The sequence below is a fragment of the Poeciliopsis prolifica genome, unplaced genomic scaffold (genome assembly GCF_027474105.1).
Source record: "Poeciliopsis prolifica strain line A6 unplaced genomic scaffold, Auburn_PproV2 SCAFFOLD220, whole genome shotgun sequence".
Lineage (NCBI taxonomy): Eukaryota > Metazoa > Chordata > Actinopteri > Cyprinodontiformes > Poeciliidae > Poeciliopsis > Poeciliopsis prolifica.
Window position 1 is genome coordinate 96,183 of NW_026562595.1, and position 24,061 is coordinate 120,243.

A 24,061-nucleotide genomic window follows, 5' to 3' on the forward strand; every position below is an offset into this window, starting at 1 on the left:
AACTGGTTTCCTTTCAGGATTGTCCTGGATTTAGCTCCATCCATCTTTCCATCAACTTTTTCCAGCTTGTCTGTCCATGCTGTTTTTCAGCTATTTATTATTGTGTTGACCCATTGTAAATCTATTATACAGTTCACTACTTCACATACTTTTAGAGATACAGCTACAGTAAGTAAGATTTTATTTATATATCTATTTAGGTCGAAGTAGGAATTACCTCCCAAAGTGGTGGAGAACGAAAGCGATAAGATCCTGTGGAAGTTCCTGAGACAAACAGACAAAGAAATTATGGCCAGCCAGCCAGACATTATGATCATTAATAAGCAGTAAAGGACAGGCATTATGATCATTAATTCAGCTGATAATGATTTTACCACCTAGAGATACTTAAGGGTGATTGAAATTTAATTCATCATCATCAACCTTTATTCAACCAGGATAGAAACTCATTAAGATTAAAAATGTATTTTACCTAAATGTCCTGGCAAATGGCAGCAGCACTGACTTACAGATAGGCTCACTTTCACTCAACAACAATATCATCATTCAAAATTTGAAAACATAGATGCTTCGGTTAAAAAGGAATGACAGGCTGCATTTCTGAGAGATACTAATTTCCACATGGAAACAAAGAAACAGTCATGGTAAAGAATTATGTTTGTCAGCCATAATTCATTGATGTGATAGGTCTTTATGGTCCACAATATCTCCTTCATTTTCCTCAACTTTCAACCATTCAGTATGCTTGTTTTTCAAACAACTTTAGGGAATGTGTCTGAACTTCTGAATTTGAAGAAAGATTAAAAAAACCCCACCAATCATTATTCCGGGTTTTAGAATATAGAAGTTAATGTCTAATTTACATTAATTAATTACGTAATGTATGTGCATATTGTCACTTATTTTAATCATTATTATTTCTAATATAGTACTTCTTTTTTTATATATAAATATTTAAGTAAGCATTTGTCAAAAGTGTTAGACTTTCCAGTAAAAATACTAAAACAGACTGCATTTCCCAGTGTACATTGCATTGGATCGACTAAAACTATCCCTGAGGTGCCCAAGATGTATTTAAAACAAACCCACACGCCGTGGTTAGTTTAACATTAATAATAGTTTGAAGTGCAAGTGTTTGTCAGTTGAACTGGTTAATATCAAGAGATTAACAACTTCACGCGCCATTCCTGCGGGTCCGTGTAAAGTTTTTGGTTTCCTTTTTCCAGTGTGTAGTACGCATGCGCGAAGCTACGCCGGGTGAAACATGTCAACTTCAGTCAACAGCTACAAACCCGTGAGCCATGTCATTTTCGACATGGATGGATTATTACTCGGTAATACAACTGTTGTTTTAATTTAAACAGCGTCATCTGAGCCGAACGTCAGCTCGTTCACTCTGTCTGCAGCCGTGAAAACCACAACTAACGAACGCCATAGGAAAATATACTCAGTCGTGGCGTTTGCGCGCAAAATTAACGTAACACATCGTATTAAAAAGAAAGACAAGAATATTGTTTTGTCTTTTGAGAACGACAATTAATTCGGATTATTTTTCATAAATGAGTTGGCGCTATAAAGAACAAAAAAAAGTCTTTGTTCAGTTTGATGTTTAGGGAAGCTGGCCAACCGGAACAGCTCAACTGCATACACCTTAATAAATTAAAATCTAATTGAGCAGTAATTTTAGTCCTGATTGACTGGACTAATTCATTGAAACCCGCTTATATTTAGTGATATGGTTAGTTTATTATGTCTTACAAACACTTGTGGAGGTGTACTGTATTAAGTTTTGTGAGTGTTTGTCTATGACTAATTATTGTATCGGGCATCAACACTTGGTCTGATTTCTTTTGGCATGAAAAATGCATCAGTGCAGCATGACATAGAGCTGATGATAGTTGTTTTCTGGTGTAATCTTTACAATGAGCTCATAGATGGTCTTTGCTCGCATTCTCACTAAAACCAGGAAGATGGAGCATAACACCAGTTTTAAAGTCCCTAGACCAGCTTCCCTGTAGCTTAGAGAATAGACTTTAAAATACTGTTAGTTTATAAATCACTGAACGATTCAGCAGCGCAATACATTCAAGATCTGTTATTGTTGTATCAACGTTCCAGACCCCCTAGGTCTTCTGGTTCTGCTCTGCATCCCCAGAACCAAACAAGGAGAAGCAGCATTCAGCTTCTATGAACCACAAATCTGGAACAAACTTCCAGAAAACTGTAAACAGCTGAAACACTGTCTTCCTTTAAATTTAAACTAAAAACCCACCTGTTTAGAGTTGGTTTTGAAACATAATCATTTATGAATTTAATGATGGCATTTGACTTAATGTAACGTTTTGATTGTTGATTCTATGTTGCATGAATTTGTGTTTTTGTTTGTGATGATGTAAAGCACTTTGGAATGCTTTGCTACTGAAATATGCTTTACAAATGAAATTTGATTTGATTTGATTTAGATTTTGGGGGTTTAGGTTAGGTGAGTTTTCTGGTATCAGTGCTGTTGGTTATTTGGAGGACAGAAAGTGGCAAAAGTATTATCAATCAACTTTGCATTGCATACTACATTTTTGGAGAAATGCACTTTTGGGTTTTCATGAATTGCAAATCATAAAAATGACCTGAACTGAAATGCTTAAAATATATCACAGTGATTATAGCGAGTTTATATATAAAATCTGTTTTACATTCTAAACCAAGTTACTGAAATTTAATGAGGTGCAGCACTTTGAACTGCCATGTTGCTGAAAAAGTGCTAGATAAATAAAACTTTCTACGGTGGTCCAGAGATTTAAAAAAAAAATAAAATACACAAGTTTATCTATTACTATAAATGTTTGAAAAACCTTCAGTTTGACTGGTCTGTTCCAATCAAACAATAAGCCAAATTCTGAAAGCAAAATTATCTATGGAAATAGTTTTTTTTCATACTTTGCATAATGTACTGTGTAGCTTTATCACAGCATGACACCCTGATTCCTAAGGAGAACTTAAGATGGAATAAATTAATGCAGCTAGTTTCTCCAAAAGAAAGAAAAGGGGTCAGAAGAAGCAGTAAACCTTTTTTCAACACACACCTATGATATAGCAACAATTATTTAAGGCTAGGTATGGACCTCAAGTTGAGGTAATAAAAAAATAGCCATTTAACTGATAAGACTTTGTGTGGTGAAATCTCGTCAGACTCCTGTAATCAGTGTTGACCATTTCAGTCCAGGTTTGGCCTGTTCTAAATCTTAAGGCACCACAGATCTGATTTAGTCCTTGTACTACAAAAGCAATGAAATAGCCCTTTACTGATGTACCAAATTGGAAGCTGACAGTCGGATGCTAATCTTCACCTTGTGTGAAGCTTTCCCCTGATAGCTATCTATCAACAAAGACTAACTGATTGGCTTTAATCAGGTGGCAGATCTCTGAAGTATCCAGTTTTAGTCTGGCCATATGGAGCTGATACCCAGTCAGTGCTGTCTTTGATGATGGAGCTCAGAGCTGTGATGACATTCCTCCCCAGCTGTTAAAAAGTGGTGGATTGTTCATTTTGTTTCTCTGCTAACTACAGGCTTGCACCAATTTTTCTATAAAAAAAAAAAAACTTGTTAAAAAAATAATTATTTTATAATTATTTTACAGTATAATACATTTCAGTTTAATGAAACAAAATTTTAAGAAGAGCAAATAAAATGTCGATGCTTCCACTTCATTCAAACTGATCAGCAGCCAGTTTGGTTAAAAAACTTGTTCCTTAGCAAAATTTCCCAGACTGATTTCAGACCATAAAGGACATTCTTGGTGTTTTTATGTAACTTATGTTTTTTTATATATAAAGAGAACAATGCTTATTAATCAACATGAATACATAGTAGTTAAGTCAGAGAGGCTGATTTTCATCTGTTGTCTGCATAAAAACAGACATGACTCATGATTTATAGCTGACAATAGTGTAAGTTACAGTGAACTTTTTAATAAAATTCAGTCACAACCATAAGAAAGAAAGAAAATATAAGAGCAATTAATAAAAAATTGTTGGATCTGAACCCAAAACATTTAATAAAACATTAAATAAAAAATGACAGCGAAAAAGTTGAAGTTTTAAATGCAATAAGACTGAATGTAGAACCAGCTTAGGGACATCTGCCATCTCCGTCTCCAAGCCAGTTCTAATGTGCTCTCATACAATTGCATATTTATTACATTGAAGCGTTGCTTATTTACAAATCATTCGCATAGAAGGAGTGGCAAACAGTGAATACTGCTACAAGATTTCAGTCACAAGTCTCTGCTCAAACAATGGTGTCATCCTGCATCTATGCAGCTGTTGTCTTCAAGCACGTCTTCGTAGCTCCTGAAGATCCTGTGTGTGAATCTCTTGAGGTTATGAAAACACAGTTGTTTATTGTTTCTCTGGGCCATAAAACTAGAGTTTTTCAGGACTTCTCGTCTTTGATCCATTCTCCTGCTAAAGTGTCAACACTTTCTTTCTGACTGGCATCTGTTGTCCATTTGTCACGCTTGTCCTGCAGCTACCCAGCTTCCTACTGCTACAACACAGATCCTACGGGCAAACAAAGGTCTCCCAGCCTTTAAATATATTTATAGAGTCTCATAGTTCCAAGTGTTTATATCTGCAATTAACATAAAAACCCATCAAAAATTTATTGGTTAAGACCCCCAATTATTAAGTAGTAGACATTGTAGATAAAATATAAAATATTCTAGTTTTAATGTAGTAAATGTATGCTAGTTTAAATCATGGAAAATTAAATTTTTCAGATTTGTCACTTTTTAAAAATGTACTTTTAGTTTAAAAAATTCTGCGATATTTAGAATATGTTTATTTTTTTTCGTCTGAAATTTACTCCATAGCAATTTTTGTTCTTTTACTTTCAATGGCACTAATATACTGTTCTAGTGTTGTGCAGTCATGGTGTGGAAACTAAAATAACTCCATTAAGCTAGCACTTTTGTTTTGAAGCATTAGCATGTCTTCAAAGCAGCTGATTTTCAGACCAGATGAAAAAGATTTTTCACATGAGCAGAACTGACATTTTCAAAGTGCAAGTAAACTTCACAGAATTGTCCTTAGTTATTTTTACTATCAAAATCCAGTTTACAGCTAAATGCTGCTTTTCAGTACCATGTTTTTTTTAAATGTCATATTGTTTGCAGCAGAAATAATTATTGCCTTAATCATATTGTCAATGTTATTGTTGATTTTTATGTGAATATGACCGTATTTTCCGGACTATAAGTTGCTCCAGAGTATAAGTCGTACCAGCTACAAAATACATAATAAAGAAGAAAATACATATATAAGTCGCACCAAAGTACAAGTTGCATTTTTGAGGGAAATTAATTGATAAAATCCAACACCAAGAACAGACATGTCATCTTGAAAGGCAATAAAAATAGAATAGAGGCAACAACAGGCTGAATAATTGTACGGTATGCTAACGTTAAGTGACAAACAAACTGAGAACGTGCCTGGTATGTTAACATACTAAGAGTTATTCAGATAACTATAGCATAAATAACATGCTAACAAGTTTAGCAAACCACCCGTGTCACTTCAAATCACTAAATCGAATAAAATCTTCGTCCTCGATGTCACTTTTAAACAACTCTGCTAACTCCAAAGGTAGAATAACACAAGACTAGAGTGCCCTCTTGCGATTTAGTGTGAAAATAACATGTGCTATGACTAATGATGTGTTAATTTCCACACACAAGTCACTCCGGAGTAGAAGTCGCATCCCAAGCCAAACTATAAAAAAAAATGTGACTTGTAGTCCGAAAAATACAATAAATTATATCTCTCAAATCATGTATACATTTAACTGTCCGAAAATATTGGGCTTTATATCCATTTTATTTCCCAAGTTAAAGTTGCTGGTTTTATTTCCTGTATGTTTCCACCTTTAGATCTGTTTGTATTGTAGCCATTTCCCTGAAACTAGACTGTGGCAGGAAACCAAATGTCTGTTTTATAGTGAACCGTAAGTAGCAACACTTCAGATGAGATCTTTTGTCTCATTTTGTCTTCTTATTTTAGACACAGAACGAATTTACACAGTGTCTTTCCAAGAAATATGCGACCGCTTCGGAAAGCAGTACACCTGGGATGTGAAGTCGTCTGATGGGAAAAAAGGCTCTGGATGCCGCCCAGATTATCCAGGATTCCTTGGATCTTCCCATGACAGCTGAGGAGCTGCTGAAGGAAAGCAGGCAAATACAGGAGAGGCTCTTTCCGTCGGCCAAACTTCTGCCAGGTTTGTCTTATTTACCACTCCCATTCTCCATGTTTTAAATATTTCAATAAATAATTGTAAGATCAATACACATTTCCACCTATATGTCTACACAAACCTTTTCATGCTTACGTTTTGGTACATTGGCATGTTTCCGTTAAACAAATTTACTTTCAAAATGTCAATTTGCATATGGTGAATGGAAATGTATCTAAAGTTATTCTGTCTTGGAAGCAAATTATGAAATGTATACTGCACTTACTTCCATGAAGATTGGACAGAAACACCTGACCAGAACTGGAAACATTTAGAGAAAGTTTGTGTGGTTTTCTGTAACCAGCCCTGTTTGACCTGATTTTTCATTTTGCTGCTCATGAACCAGGTGTGGAGAAACTTGTAAACCATCTGAAGAAGCACCACATCCCCATCGCTGTGGCAACCAGCTCAGCTGATGTGACCTTCAAGATGAAGACCAGTGCACACACAAACTTTTTTGCTCTGTTTGATCACATTGTTCTGGGCGACGATCCCGACGTAAAGAACGGCAAACCTGAGCCCGACTCCTTTCTGGTGTGTGCCAGCAGATTCAGCCCCCCAGCCTCACCAGAGAAGGTAGGAACTCCAGATTACAGATAGAATCAGTATCAGAGTTCTTTTGATGCTCTGCTGAGAAACAAACACAATTATGTCAGAGTGAAACAGAAATCTGTGTGCCATAAAAAGTTTTTGAGAGCAGTGGGAAAAGTTTTAAAGTTTTAAAGCTACAGTCAGTCAGTTCAGACTGTCAGCTGCTGATTCTGTGTGTTGAAGATAACTTTCTGCATTGTTGGTGTGTTATGGATTTCCATCAAATGTATTTTATGAGTTTGTTTTTAAGAAACGCCTCGTGTAAAGCTTCCCACAAAAAGCTTTTCATTACTTTTGTGAACCGAGGTTACCAAATTCATAAGGGCTTTTTGCAAAGGGAGAATAAAATTTTTTTGTGGGTGATGAACTTTGAAATTGATGTTGGGCTTTTGTTTCCTGTTCCGTTATTAAAAGCAACAACTTGAGGGACGTCTGAGGTTCTGGTGTTGACCCATCAGTGACATTTCTCTACAAGCTTTTCACCAAATTCAAGATGGGATTTTTTTTTTACGTCGACCTCTACTGCTTCCGTTCCATTCATTCTCCGAATCCTGACTCACAATTATAAAAAAAAAAAATCCTAATTTCTTCAGAATTTTTTCATTTTGTTAATTTTTTTTAGCCAATCTTTGCATTTGATGATGGCTTAGAGTGGTTCCTTAAAACAAGGTAGAAAATTGGAGGACAAAACAAATATCAGGGCTAAAACCCTGATATTTAAAAATCTTAAAAATCATTATTTTATGCATGTCAAATAGTTTTCCACGCCCCCCAAAGATCACATTTAAATTTAGCAAACTCAACTACAGTGGACCCTATTTCTATTCATGGTTTAGTATTTGCAGATTTTTCTGTGGAACGCAGCTCCAAATTATTTGACAATTTTTTTTACAGCATATCTAAATTATATAAAAAACATCTTGTAAAGCAGGAGTACCTCAGCGCAATGCTACTTCATATGCTATTGACTGGCCAATCCAGCAGTGCCATTCATTTTTCTTGCCATTGATTGGCTGTAATGCCCAAAGTTTTTTCCTTTAAACATGTCAGAAAACAAAACATGATGAAAAATGATTCGATAACCAGCAGTAGCGCTACATCTATTTTTAGTGCCTAGAAGATTTCTGAAGTAAGCATAATCATTTTCTGCTCTGTGGATCTTCTGCGCACCTAGGTGGGATACATAGATTAAAAATACATATGAACAGATATACCTTGACCTAACCCGACTGTGTCAGTAAATCAAATAGATCTGGAACTACATATCAGCATGTGTCCAAAAATATCTGGTCGTTTTAATTGAGTTTAGCAGCCTGTGCGTCACCCTGCACCTTTTTAGATTTGCATCTAATTTGTTCCATTTGCTGCGTTGCAGGCGGGACGTTATGTCACTGACACAGATCCACTTAACATCCAGCACTTTGATCAAAACTGTGAAGCTTTCTGGGTTCAGATGCTTTTTGAGACGCGTGTTCAGACTGTCAGCAAGCCTTTTGCTCTGTTGAGTCAGGCTAAAATAGCTGCCAAATATTTTCCTAGAAGAACCAAATAACTGTGAGGATGACCTAGTTTAGGGGGAAATGTTCACTGTAGACAGCAGGCAGAAATGACAGTCTGATGTTAATTTGAACAAATCCCCTTATTAAAAACCCAGAATATTGATTAAATATTCAATAAAAAGGTGGCTGGTAAGTGCTGGTGTCACTGGCATTTAGTTCTAAAAGAAGAGCAGCATTTGTTGAATATGAGAGTTTGCATTATATAAATTCATGAGATATTCATTAAACAGTCCTGTCTTTTAACTTTTCTCTTCACTTAAATATTTCACATTATCAGACAACTTCAATAATCAGACAAAGCTAACCGAAGAAAACACAAATAATTGTTTTTAAAAGATTATTATTTACATATCCATCCATCCATCCATCCATCCATCCATCCATCCATCCATCCATCCATCCATCCATCCATCCATCCATCCATCCATCCATCCATCCATCCATCCATCCATCCATCCATCCATCCATCCATCCATCCATCCATCCATCCTTCCATCTTCCGCTTATCTGGGGTCGGGTCGTGGAGGTAGCAGTTTCAGAAGGGAGGCCCAGACTTCCCTTTTTATTGTAGCTTTTCAATATATTTTTGTTATTTTTTTGTCATCTCAGTCCAAGAGAACATGAGAGGGCAGAAATGCAAAAGTGTGTGAGCAAAGAGGCTTACAAAGTTCTACCAGGTTTGTCTGGAGGACTGGACCAAATTACCAGCATTTAACTCTAAATCAAACCATTTAAATGTAACTACCAAACAGAAAAAAAATGCATGAAAATGTCTGACTGAAGAAAATGAACAATTCTGTCCCTCTTTATTTTGTCATGTAACAAATGTAAGTGATGTTGTAAGTTGATTATCCTGAGTTTTAACAAGAAAACTTTAGTCTGATTTTATGTCAGTTAAATTTCCCTCGATGATGGCATAAAGGTCTATATTTGTAACTTACAAACATAGTCATGTTGCAGTTATTTAATCTTTCAGGTTTTTGTGCATTTATGCAAAGAGACCCTCGGCTTATGGCTGATATATTCATGCTAAATCCTCTTGCATGAAAGGCTTTTGCTGCAAATGGGTCCAGCTTGCGGAATGATGCACCTGATTTTTTTTCTTCAATCCGCAGCCAACCGTAGTAAAAACTGGCATTTTTCTTGATGAGATATGAAACTGCAGCTCAGAGGGGGGATTGACGCAGCGTTTAGTGGAATAACAGATGAAACGTCACCCTCTGACTTCCACTTTGTGGGAAAAGAGAGAATAAAGCATGAGCGACAAGAGACGCGGAGGAGGTGGAGGGAACAAAAAGAAGAGCAAGCAGTGGAAAACTGCTAGCAGAAGAATTGATAGAAGGACATTAAGAGAAGTCATGAAGTGGTAACATACAGCGTGGAGAGTAATCAGGTTCTCTGATTCAACTCTGTTGAAAAGTCAATTATCACCGGAAGCCACAGGAGGTATGATGAGGTAGAGAAAACTGAACAATAGTGATGTCTACAAATGGAGACATTCTGGAAATTAATTTTAGGTAAACACAAATTACTAATCTTGACGTAGTAGGGTTAGAAAACCCTACTATGTCTTCACTGCCAGTCCTTCCTTCTTTGGAAGAAGATGTTTCTTGTCTCCATCTAGCAGCTCTAATAGTTTGCCCCACTCTTCTCTTAAATTGGAGATGTCTGAAGGGTGTCTTGTATGTTCAGATTATTTCAACTTCACACAGCATTTCCGTGAAATCCACATGTGGGCTTTGACTTTGACTCTTAATTCTTGGCCAGTGTTTAGAGAATTTGCTGGTGTACTTTAGGTTGTTGCCATTTTGAAAGGTCCAGTTCGTGTTTAGTTTTGCTGTTTTTACACTTGGCCTCATATTTTCCTGAAACACCTTGTGATACACAGCAGAATTAATGTTGGAGACAGTAACAGTGAGCTGATCAGGTCTTTCTGCAGCAAAATATTCCCAAATCATAACACTTCGACTTCTATACTTCACAGAAGGCATGGGCTACTTTTGCTGAAAAGCCCAGTGTGCCCTCTGTTCTGGTGTCGTAATAATTTAGTTTTAGACTCATCTGTACAGTCAAGTGTTGAAATGGTCCAGTCAAAGGACAGTCCTAAGTCCAATTCATAGTCCAGGTCCTTTACTTTCTTATGTCTAGGTTGATTAAAAAGTGAATGTCTTTCACACTGTTCCAAAGCCGTTAGTGAGGCAGATTATTTTTCAAAGGCTTTGCTCAGAGGCTGGACTAAGATTAATAAAAAATTAAAGTGAACTAGTTTGTGCTCAGACTGATGAAGAGAGCACAAAGGAACCAGTTGGTTGTCTGTCATTAATCATACAGCGCGTTGCACCTGGGGAAGTCTTGATGATCCAGATATTTAAATCGGGTGTAATTAGGAAGTGGTCTTTATAGGTTCAACACTGAAAAACATTATGTTCTGTTTATGTACTATTTCTTGTTTTGATAAACCTTCCCAGTAGTTATCCCTCAGCAGGCTGCGGACATTCAATGAATTCTGTGAAGTGCACAATTCAGAGTGAGGTCCAGACAAAAGTCAGGGAGCAAAAACAATCTTTAGTACATCTTCAGATGGAGAGCAACAACACACTGCATTAGGCGAAAATTAAAATCTGCTCTAACAAACTCAATGTTACATAGTTACTTTATTCACCTCTCTTTGCTACCGAGGCGGAGACTCGATCTTCTAAGACCAAACAAAAGAAACAAAGAAAAATAGGCAGAACCTTGTATGCTCATTCACTGTCATGTCTACGGGATGCGAAAACTAAATACTCCATCACAGCACAGGGAAGGCCACGGGAAGAACAACAAGTTCCCAGACTACCGGTCTAGGAAAGTTCAGCAACCCTGGGAAACTTACTTCAGTAGACACATCTTGTTTCATTAGTTTGTACACCTTTTTCAGCTGCACAGAAAAACACCTTGACTGTGATACAAAAAACATTACATTTATATGATACATAAAGGAACATTATTTAATACGAATAAAACATTTTGCATTTAAAAAAAACTGCTTCACAATTCCTTTCACAATGCACACAATACTAATCACTTATTCTAACAAAACATGATTTATGTTTTAATTATGATATGTTTCGTAGTTCTGGAATTTGCTGTGTTCAATTTTTCACAGTTTAACAAAGCAAAGTTAGGGCATTTCCTCCCCAAATTTCTCTCTTGTGCTTTCAGACACTAGCTATTCCAAGCACTTAGAACTTCAGATATTTATACTGACTTCCACTTAGATTTAAGTACAATTGACCTTTCTGAAACTAATTAAGTGTTCCTGGGGCTGTGTGTTGTTATATCATGATTCTTTTACAGACTGTCGTACAATTCTTCTGGTTATTCTTTTGACTCTACAACTTTGTCAAAGTATCAGAAGATAAAATACAGTAATAATATTGTTTATTGATTACTGTCTATAGCACATGTGTTAAACTCAAGGCCCGGGGCCAAATCAGGCCCGCCGTAGCTTTTTATGTGGCCCTCCACAGACTAGACTAAAACCTAGGTGTGATTAAATATTATATTATCAATCATATCAATGCAGTTTTTATCTGTTTACTGCCAATTTATATCAATCAATCCTTCCAGTTTCTTGAGAATTTAGTTGATGTATGATTATAGTCCATGATTTATACAACGAGTAAATAAACAAGTTGCATTTATTATTAGTTCCTGAAGGGACTGAAAAGATCTCCAATAATATTTTGTAATTTTAAGAATTTATTGACATATTAACAGTTTGTGAACAGGTTTTATCAACACATTCTGGCACAACCGGCCCTTTAAGAGCCTTCATGATCTTGATTTGGCCTAAAACGAAAATGAGTTTGACACAACTGGTCTATAGTGATGTATTTATTTACATCTCAAACCTTATCCATTCATATAGTTTCCAAATGTAAAAATATTTAGTGAATTTCCAGGCAAGCAGTTCACGTCTGACTTTAAATGACAGGTAAGAAAGTCATAATTATCACACTAGCTCTTAATCAGAACATAATGTTTTTCAAATTAACCTACATCTTACTGGTCTATGTGAAAGTAATGTCATACAACTTCCATTAAAAGGCAATTTCCCCAGGCGCGACCTCATGAAGGAGAAGTGATTTACAAATCGCTTATACTGAACGTTAGTAAAGCAGGAGAAGGTTTTCACACAGAGTGAAAAGAGACAGAGAATTCCCTTCTGGCCATAAAAGCTTCAGATGTGCAGATAATGATGCTGCAACAATGCAGCAACTATTATTCTAGGCCCACGTTAACCTTGTGCATATCTACTCTTTCATCCTCCTTTAACCATCAGAGGTTGAAAAGGTTTCATGTAATAAAGTTCACTGTAATCTGCAAAGAAGGAAGAAACACTTATGATTTTCAGGAGACTTTCTGGATCCCAGATACTGCGTTCGTTTTATTGAAATTCATCAAAATAAAATGGGAAAAGTGTTGTCGTAAAATTTTAACTGTATGAAATTACAGTTCCTAGATTAATGTTTCCTAATTTCCTCCATTCCAGGCAGCAGTCTGTACATTATCATCAGATTGAGGATATATCTGTACATCGATTTCATTTAAAAACAATTGAAATACTACTACTAAATACTAACTTGAGCTTGAATTTACTGAAATGAAATTGATTAACAATCAGTGATTTTCTATTCCCTACCAATTAACTAAACTAAAAGAAGCCGAACAAACATAAGCACTAATTCTAATCTACTCACTCTGTGAAGTAGAAATGTCACCTGGACAGAAAATAAAAACAGTGTATTGGCTTCTCAGAGGCTACAAAGGATTTTTGTGGCATTTTGTAAATGCTAACAACAAAATGTAATTTAAAGGGGCATTATTATATATTTTTTAGCTGGCATTATATAGCCCACCCAATTAATTAGGAAACATTCACTTATTATAAAAATGCTCTATCTATCAAATATGACTTAAAAGATATTTTATTTTATAATTTAATGCCTTGAAATTGGACCTCCGCCTCCTTAAAAAGTCCTGCTCTTTTGAAAATCCACCTCCAGGACGTCGTCACAACATGGCTCCTCTACTAACCTTTTAACAACGGCATGTTTTTGATGAGGGAACAACATACAACATGATGTAAAGTTCAAAAATGTTGATTTCACATACTACTTCCTCTTTAAGAAATGTAAACCATCTGGTCTGCTATCTAGCAGCAGAAAGAAAAAAAAAGCACCTTACTTGAAGGTCCAGATCATGTTTGACCATCTAGCAGTTTTATGTTGGAAGGTAGTGTGTTTATTTCTGGCTTTGGTTGTTGTTGAACATGTTGATGGTCACAATTATAATGATGGAACTGGAGTCTTCAATGAACAAATATCACATTAGTAAGTCTAAACATACTTTCTCCTTTAGTTGCACATTTCTTTCCTTTTAAAGAATTTGATAATTATTTTTGTCTGTGGTTGTACAAAGCTGACTGAATGATATTCATGAATAAATTACAGTACATATCAGACAAATATGTACCGGCTCCACATAACACTAAAACTGTTTAGGATGGAAGTTTTCAGCTCTGACATTTAGTGAGTCGTTAATAACTTCCATGCCTTTGACTTTACTTTCTTTTACTTGAAAAAAAAAACACTCTGTCCTTGCATTTTGTTTAGCTTTATTCATTATCACTCAGACTTTAAATTAGTGGGTAAATCCGGCTGCAGGGCCCCACACGATCATGAGCCCAGCAGAAAAAGCTGGGTAGCAGTGAGATTTCCCAGGCATTCATTGTAGCTCAATTATGATATTTGATGGATACCCAGGGATGTCTCAGGGATTTTCTCCGAACCATGTGCTTTCTGTTTAAACTCGGCTCACTGGCACATTATCTCCTAATAAAAATATGTTTGCTGTTTATTGCTGTTTAATTCAGATGAAACTCAAACTGGAGCTAACATTTAAATGTCCAGCAGTTTTCTATAATTAATTCAATGTTGCTTTAATTTGTATGAAAACCTTAGAACCCAATCCCATTACCTAGAGTTACAATTATATGTATCTCACCTGATATGGACTGTGATTTTTATCGCAATATTTTTTCATACTGTTGTAATAACTATAAACAAATAAAAAATATTACTTTTTTTAGTAGCATCAGTCATAGCCCCACAAACACAAATACTGTCCTTGGAAAACATTCCCATTTGACACTGGCTTAAAGAAGTGTGATTTATATATATATATATATATATATATATATATATATATATATATATATATATATATATATATATATATATATATATATATTCACAGTAAGTGTATTTAATCATATTTTTAAATTTACTGATATTTATTGATACTCTCATGGAAAAAATAGTGGGGAAAATAATAAAAATACAATAAAAATCTATCAGGTTTTGTTTTTATCACAGTTATGGAATGTATCAAAATTGTCTGAACATAAAAGAGTAATAGCAGAAATCCTCCCAGCTGCACATCATTCAAAATCAGAGGGAATAATAATATGGCCAATGCAATATTATTTACCATGAATTTAAGGAGCAACAGAAGCTTTTTAAGTTGTCAACAACTTACAATCTTTAAAGGTCTTTCCTGATAAACTGTTTGCTTCTCCATTCAATACACGTGATGCTCTGTAATGATCGCTTTTTCTGAGCTGAGAAATCAACAAGCTTCAGAAATTATCCATAATTAATTCCTGATAAGTTCCATGCTTTAGAGGCAGAATGTTTGAAATAACCCCAAACACATTCCTGGCTGTCTGACCTTGCGTTAGGTTGCTGCTTCCAGCCAGCCAGACATCTCTTCTGGTTTTAATTAGGAACTGTTTTAGGAACTGTCCTTAAAGTCCTTAAAGTTTTAAAAGATTTTAGATCCTGTTTTAGCTCTGCGATTGTCATGTGCTGAAATGTCCAGAATGAGCAGCATATGATATGACAATGAGGTGATAGATAAAGAACCAGACTAATTACAATTAAAGATAAGTGGGACCAACTTATCTGGTTGTCAACAAATATTTATTTTTTATGTAGTTTTATTTTATTTTTTAACACTTTTTCACTTCAGTGGTATGCCTAAAATAGAAATAAATGTAACAAGCCACTGATATATTTTATGTTTTATTAGTTTTCTGAAGTGGAACACTGTATATCGAATCTGATATGCTCCACTCCAGGCCCTCTTTGATTCTGCAATGCTGTATTGATTCTTTTTAAAGCTCCCGGTGTGGAATGTTACTGGTTCAATTTGTGGTTCAGGATGTTCAGAGGAATTTCGGAATATTGATCATCTCAGTGGTTTTATGATGGAAATGTTTTTTAAAAGAGCAGAAAAAATTCTGACTCTTAATGTAATGGATTTAACCATAAGGATAAAAATGTGCTACATCTTAGTGTTTTTCCAATGTTAAAAAATACTTCATGAAATATTATCAACTTGTAACACTCTTGACTTTTAACCCTCTAAAAGCCAGTATGTTTGCTTACCTTCTAAAATAATTTCTATCAAATACTATGAGTATTTGTTTTTATAAATTTTAATCCTTAGACCAACCTTATTTATTCTTTTATTTTTACAGTGCAAGTTTTTTAAACCTTCCCTTTCTCAAAATCTGCTGTAAAAATGTTATACTTGTTCTGAGGTTGTATTACATCCAATGTGGCTCAAAGAAAAAAAAAACAATGCGGCCACACAGGAGTACATTTTTGCTAAAAGATCTCAGAAATATCTAGATTAACTTCAGATATTTACAAAAAAATAAACTGAGTTTAATCTTTACATTTTTGGTGGAAACTCACTCCTTTTTTCCCTACAATGTCCCTTAACCAGGTCATAATATTCTGACAATGTAAAGTCAGAATAGGTTCTCAAGAGTATGGATGATTGATGTGTGTCATCTAATAATCATCAAGTTCAATCATAAATATCAGTCATGTCATTTTCTGCTTCTGTTTGACTTTATTTACTTTTTTTCTTGGCTATCTATATTTTTCAACCTAGTTTTTGTTGTGAGATAGACTTAGTCTGAATTAACAGCAATCATTGTACTATGTCACATCCATATTTGCTGCAGCAAACATTAAAACTGGCATGGATGAGGGCAAAACCCTCTGACTCCACCTGGATTCTCCTGTCCATCATCCATACTAAGTATTTTTGTGTTCTTTACAACATCATTAAAGGAATGTTACATGTTCCTGAATCTACCTTAGGCTCTGGGATCATTTAAAAAATGCAATGAGCTATCTGTCACTGTCATTGATTTACTGCTGCTGCTTGCAGATCATAAACACATAACCACACTTTGTCATCTATAATTATGGAGTGTTCTGTGTGAGAAAAATTTATGAGTTCGTTTTACATCATGTATCAGTCATGTAACTCGGCTGTAGTGACAATGGTGATTATGGCTGCTGTCTTTCTCTATCTATTAGTAGAAACAAGATATTTGACTTATATTCCTTGCATATATATTTTCATGAGGCAGCTACTGCACTCCCTGAACTTTATCTTTATTCACAAATCAAGCACAGACTTCAGTGTATTTAGTTTCTGACAGACGAACACAATGTTGTGGATAATTGGAAACTGGAAGAAAAAGATGTTTTGTTCCCTTTTATCCAAAAATGTGTCATATCCAACCCCTGAATCAAAACTTTGTAAGATTTACCTTGACTGCGGTTCTCGCTGTTGGTCTTTGGGTAATGACTGGAGCACCTTAGCACAATTTTCTGCTTGTTCAGATTTAACCACATTGAATGGAAACATCAGTTTTCTAGTGTTGCCACATTTACTGAACACAAAAAATATGTTTGTTTTTTTTAATTTCAGGAAAAATCCTTTTATAAGGATTTCTCAAATTATATTGAGGAAAAAAAAAATATTTGATTTGTATGTCCATGGGGACCTGCAAGCTAAATTATGGAGCCCCGTAGGGAACATGGGGATTTTTTTTTTCTTTTGCATTCTCTTGCAAAACTTTTGTGTTCCCTCGCGAAAGTTACCTCGCAATACAGTACTGATCAGTTATGCGGCATATTTGAATACTGTGAGCCTTTCCTACGGTGGCCGCCGTACTTTCTGCTTTGATATAAGGTGAGGTTTTTCCATGAATGTTAATATTTCTTTGTGATATATCTGAAGTTTTATCTTTTTTTAGGATAGAAAGGCACCAAAAACTCATCAAATAAACAAAAACTTTCCGTAAGTAGGAAATAAATAAAAATACATCCTAATTTGGATTATTTCTGAGTTATCGCGAGGTAATCTGTCATCTGACAGTTTTGATTGTGTTTGTTGTGTTCTGAATAGTTTAAAGAGCTGTTTTCATGTGAAACTTCATCTCAACCTTAACAGAAGTAAACATGCAGTGAATAAATCAATTTTCAATTAGTTTTTTGGACCAAAGACTCAATAATACTAAACACATTTTTTTATTATTATAAAACACGGTAAACTAACGGTGGTACAGGGCTGCACTGGGTAAACTTGGAGAATCTCATCTGTCCATGTATCAATCAACTCTAAAACATTTCTTTCTTCTGTCACAATTATCGATTTATTCCATTTTGATTATCATGCTCCAAACTTTGCAACGACTGACCAGTCTGCTCATCGCTTCCTCATACACACAAAACCAGCAGGATAATAATCTTCCCATTCATACTTGATGATGTCATGCCCACATCGACACACCCACCACCCGTGTCAAAATCCCCTGGTCTTGTCATATCAGTAATTACTTATTTCATTCATACGGAGCCTCAGTGAAAATGTGTTTATTATTATTATTATTAAGTCTTTGGTGCAAAACACTGATTGAAAATCAATTTATCTACTGCATGTTTAAGATGGAACGGCATTGAAAGCAGCACTTTAAACTATTTAGACAACCAGCACAACAGAGACACAATCAAAACTGTAAAATGACTGATTATCCTGCGATAATAACTCAGAAATAGTCCAAATTAGGATGTATTTTTATTTATTTCCTACTTATGGAATGTTTCTGTTTATATCATTTTGATGCCTTTCTATCCTTGAGGAAAATATATAAAACTTCAGATATTTCACAAAGAAATATTAACAGTCATGGAAAAACCTCACATAACCTTGTATTAAAGCAGAAAGTACGGCAGCCACCGTAGGAAAGGTTTACAGTATTCAATTATGCCGCATAACTGATCAGTACCGTATTGCAAGGAAACAAAAGAAAAAAGAATCTGTAGTAAATCTAGATGTAACCAACCCAAACGCATTTGAAATGGCCAGAAAATGAGCTGCTGTAATCCACTTTAGTCAAGATGTTGTTTGGATCGTATGCACAAAGTGCACAGACAATATTAAGGACGTAATCTGCAGAACAAGGATTTGCTGTAGTTTTTGCTTGACAGCTAACAGCATGTTAAGTATCACGCCACCCTATAAAATCCATCAGTAGGCGCATTTCAAAGTTGGATTTACATTCCACAGAAAAATGTGATAAAAGTGGGCCACAATAAAAGCTTTGACCATGATACTGCCACCATCATGTTTCACAGTGGGATGGTGGTTTGAGGGTGTTTGTCCTCAATCTCACATAATGTTTTCACATCAAGACTGAAAAATTTAAATGTCGGTCTCATCTGGCCAGAGCATCTTCTTCCATATGTTTGCTGTTTCCCGTACATGACTTGTAGTACTTTCTTTCTCAATGCTATTTTAAGGATTAGTTTTTTTTTCTGTGTATTCATTTACATTTCTGTGTCTATTGAGTCTCCATGTTGTTCTCTTGATTATTCCCAGCTGTGTCTTGTTTCCTTGATTACCCTCTGTGTAATTAATCCCACCTGTGTTCCTTGTCTAGTCGTTTTGTCTTTGTGTGTCTCCTGTCAAGTCTGCTGTCAGTTATTTGATTGTGACCAGTTGCTACCAGTTTAGAGCCTTAGCCTTCTGCTCATTGTGTGGTGCCTGGACTTGGACTTTCTTTGGGAACCACTGCTATATAGTGTTCTGATTAATTCATAAGTCTAAATTAATGAATGATGCATGTATACTGAGATCAGTGAAGTGGTATTTATGACTGTTTGTAGTGTCCTTCCGTAATATCAATGTTAACTGTTTTCATTGCCGGGGATTAAGAAATGCTATTTTTTATGAAAGAAACAAATTTGGATTATGACAGAAATAAACTTCTGTCATAAAGAGAAATCAGCAGTCAGCCAGAACATAAAAACCTAAGCAGGCATAAAACGATAAAAGAACAAATAGTCTGCATGTGACAGAGACACACAAAGACAGTAATGGTAATTGTTTTCTGTTCTTCCTTAATATTAATTTACATATTAGCTTTTGAGTAGTTTAGATTTTTATCTTTAAATTTGTTTTCATTAATCTGACTATTTAGTTAACTATTTGTAGTGCACACATTTAGTTAACTTTATTTGTCAGTTCTTTGTATTTTTTGTTAAATGCAACAAATTAAATATTTTTGAGTTACCAGTTTCTTCTGGACTTGTGCCTGAAATAATAAAGATGAGTTCCAGCTGATGTCCTTATATGGCTGTCAACTTCCCCAGTGTGTCGTTACATCTGCCTGCCAGGGGAAGGGAAAATTTGGTTTTTAGTTTAATTTGACCATTTCTTTAATGTTTGTTCTTTTTTGCAAGTAATTTCAGTTCTAATATTTATTTAATTTAAGGTTTAGTGTATTTCCCAGTATTTGTTAAGTGTGTTTAATTATCCCCTTTGTGTGTAGCAGTGGTCTGATCAGTCACTATTTAAGCTTCTTTCAAGTCTTGTTTGTTAGGTCAGTTCTTGTTTGAGTTCTCTATGTCACTACCTGAGTTGTAGTTTATTATGTTGACCTCAATTTTGGACCCAATTTATATTTTGAAATTATTTTTTGATTTATTTTTTTTTTGTAATAAATTAAGAACATCTTTTGAAATTTACTCAACGTCTCTATGGCTGGTCTGTGTAAAACCCTCACACTGCAGTATGTTGATTAAATTGATCTGATCAACGCTGTCAGAGACTGCTGAAAGGTCCAACTGCACTAACTAGACAAAAACAGGAAATTCTCCACTGCCTGCTGCATTACAGAATAAATACCATCAGAGATTGGTATTTATCAAAAGTTTGAATTCAAAGGTCATTTACAAACTGATCTTTAACTATCCTAGCTGTGTTTGTTGAAGTCAGGTTCTGCAACAGTTTGTTTAAAAGTGGAAGAGGACAGATTAACAGTGTCCACTAAGAAATTTTGCTGAAAAACGTATAGAAATATCTGCAAGATTTAAAGAGTATTTCATATTTTTTAGTATGATGATGATGTGAGCAAAAGCATGAAGATGGATAATCTGTCGAACAAGAGTGCTTAGAAAACCTGTCTTTGCATCAAACTGTAATTTTTCACTCTTCACATTTAAAAAAAATGCATAAACAATTGCTGAACTGTACAATTTGATTGTGCAAACTGTACAATTTGTACAGTTTGTGTTTTCTTTTATGATTGGAGAAATGATTTAGAATAATATACAGAAAAGATTCTGCTGCTTACAATAAGGTAAAACAAGTCTTATTTTGTTTTCAGCATTGTTTTCTTTTTCTTTTTTGTCTAAAAATGGCCAAACATAGATCTAATATGTAAACTAAACATTTGATTGGTTATGTGAATATAATCAATTTCCACAACTTTTGTATAATCTTATTCAAAGATATTAGAAATTTGTTGAGTGCAACTCATAACCTTTAAGATTAGCTACTGTAGTTACTGACTGAATCGGGACGTTGATCAAATACAGTAAAATACAATTTACAAATTGTTGCTTGGTGTGGAAAACACAGAGCAATTTGGTGGATATATTTTATTAAAATGTACAACATTCCTCTGCTTCTGCCTCATTCTAGAGAGTCAAAAACTGTCAGAAAGTTAATTTAAGGTGAAGGTTGAGAAACAGAACAGAATCATCATCATCATCATCCATTAGTTCCAATATGTCTAAACTGAAACACTGCAGTTTTTCATAAACTAAACATAAAGTAATGCATGTGTGTCTGTGTGTGTGTGTGAGAGAGACATTTTAAGAGGCTCTCCAGTCTCTTAACTGCCCTGCAGTGTAAATAAAGACAATGTAGTGAGTTAACAGGAAGCAGACCTTAAAATCTCCATTAAATGGATGTTCCACTCACCAGAGGTAAACATTAAGTCTCAGAGGAATGCGAAGGTAACCTAACTGAGATGGAAATTGTTTCATCTGCAGGACGGGAACACTTAATGAGCTCTGTCGCATTTCTTTCTCTCAGTGCCTGGTGTTTGAAGATGCCCCCAACGGCGTAAAGGCTGCGCTAGCTTCAGGGATGCAGGTGGTGATGATTCCCGACGACAACCTGCCCCCCAGCTCCACCCAGGGGGCCACTCTTCGCCTGCGGAGCATGGAGGAGTTTGACCCGCAGCTCTTTGGCCTGCCTGCATACAGCTAAACAGGCCAAAGCAGTGCTGCTCCTGCCTCTGTGTTTCAGTTCATTGACGTCCTTTCAAAGAAACAATTCTGTTAATTTGCTGAGGAAAAGTTGTACTGATAGTTTTCAAAGTCAACCTCAGCCTTTGGGCAATAAAGGATTAAGTGTTTTATTTTACATTTTACTGCCATCTTATTATCAACCTCTGGAGTTAAAGCGCTGGAGTTAATCTGACAATAAGTTGACTTTTCTGAAATGTAAATCAAGCTGTTTCTGTGGAAATCAAACATTCTTTGCTATTGCTTTTGTAAACCTGTCCTTATGATTTTTAAAGATGATTAAAGTAAATTTACATTTATTTTACCACAGTTTCAGTTTTTTTACAATTATCTTATTATAACAATTTTTGTGATTGTGATATTGGAGGACAGGTGGCAAAGTGGGACAAAAGGTTGTACCTTGTTCCACATAGAACCACCGGCTGTTTTACTGTGAGATTTATTACAGGCCATCATGTATATTTAAATCAATAGCCATATGTAGTCTGATGCAGATGTTTAATTATGTTATCTGACAATCAACAAAACAGAATGACAATTTTTGGGCGGAAAATTAAAAATGTGACGCATTGGTAATAAAACCTGTTAAACCGAGGAATCCTACCCAGAAAAGATTTTAGAAGGCCATTTTTTCAATTCAGAAAAACACGCAGGCACCTTTGCACCTCCTGGTGTTTGTCTTTGGACGTCCTGGCCTTCAGAGACACTTAAGCTCATTTCGTCTCCATCCTGTTACTCAAATTAAACCTCAAAAAGTTGTCTGAACAACATTTAGTAAACGCATGAATAATAATGTGCCTGGTTTACTGTTTATGTGAAGAAACAATTGATCTGATGCTTTTAAAACTGATCATAATGTATTCATACATTTTAGCATCTATACATATTTTGACCTTGTGTGGATTATAGGTGCTCCTCAATCAAAGCGCCACTAATTCTGCTTCATTACCTGTTTTGGATTTGGGTTTACTCAGATTCCTGATTAAATAAAAACTGATGTATGATGTAAATTAATTCTTGGATTTCACTCTGGGGTTTCATGCTTTTCAGTGCACCTTGCTGGCAAGTATATACAAGTTTGCCAATCCTTTGTGGCCGCAACACATGAAGAGATAAACGCCACACTGATCAAAGATTAAAGCGATGGATAACATGAGTCAAATAGAACCATAGATTTCTTCTTGGATAAGTTCTAAGATATGATCAGCTTAATCTGTTGTCAGAAGTCTCTCAGGTGTAACAGACAGGTAGAACTTATCGAGATGTTCGACTAGGCATCGTTTGAAAGTCCAAAGTTGGGTCTCTCAGGGGAATTAGATAAATTTAAAGTGGAGGAGGCAGCAGCTGCTGCATGCACAAATGGTTCAGGTAACATCTGAAACAATCTTCAAAGACACCACTCCTCCGCTCGCTGTTTAATCGACTTTAAGTTGTCCACACACTTTAATCTCTGCTTATATCTGTTCTGGTGCTTGCCATAGTTTGTATGCACGACACTGTTACAAAAACGACGGGGGGCTGAGCTGAGTGAGTATGATGCCATCACTTCCTAAGGCCGCTCAGATCCGATTCTGATGTACTCTTATCCATTTCCTCGAGGAACTGACAATCACGGCAGATTTTTGCTTCTCCTCTTGCATAAAATGTGCATTTTTCTGCTTTTACTTAGCATTCTTTGGGTTTATTGTTTGCCATATATTACAGAATGAAAGTTTTTTTTTTCTTGTGATTGAAACAGATATTGGTTCACTTAGCTTGGGCATGAGTGACACAGAACAAACAACCACGCACAAACACTCATATGTAAAGGTAAACTAGAGAAACCAATTAACAGTCATGTTTTGAACTGTGGGTATGAAGAAGCTGCAGAACAGCTTATCTCGAAACAAAGACACTTCTTCAGTTTATTCTTACATTTGAGGAAAGAGACAATTCAAAAATGTCAGCTAAGTCTAAATCTCACTGAATCCAAAACAGGTATGATCTGATCTACAGGTGTTGAAAGTAACTAATTACATTTACTCACCTTACTGTAATTAAGTATAATTTGTACTTTTTTGAGCACTTAAAGTTTCACTTTTGCTTGAGTTCCTTTTGAGTATTTCACTCACAATTA

The 24,061-nt window shown here is 35.4% G+C and overlaps 1 protein-coding gene across 1 annotated transcript; it reads left to right on the top strand.

Annotated features, from left to right (window-relative positions):
- The first annotated feature begins 1,247 nt into the window (after window positions 1-1,247).
- On the top strand, window positions 1,248-22,249 carry LOC129357031 (pseudouridine-5'-phosphatase-like). The gene is given in 5 exon segments (XM_055026553.1): window positions 1,248-1,334; window positions 6,056-6,137; window positions 6,139-6,272; window positions 6,634-6,863; window positions 21,731-22,249. Coding segments are annotated over 5 exon segments (693 nt in total). The 5' UTR covers window positions 1,248-1,264; the 3' UTR covers window positions 21,908-22,249.
- Window positions 22,250-24,061: the final 1,812 nt, after the last annotated feature.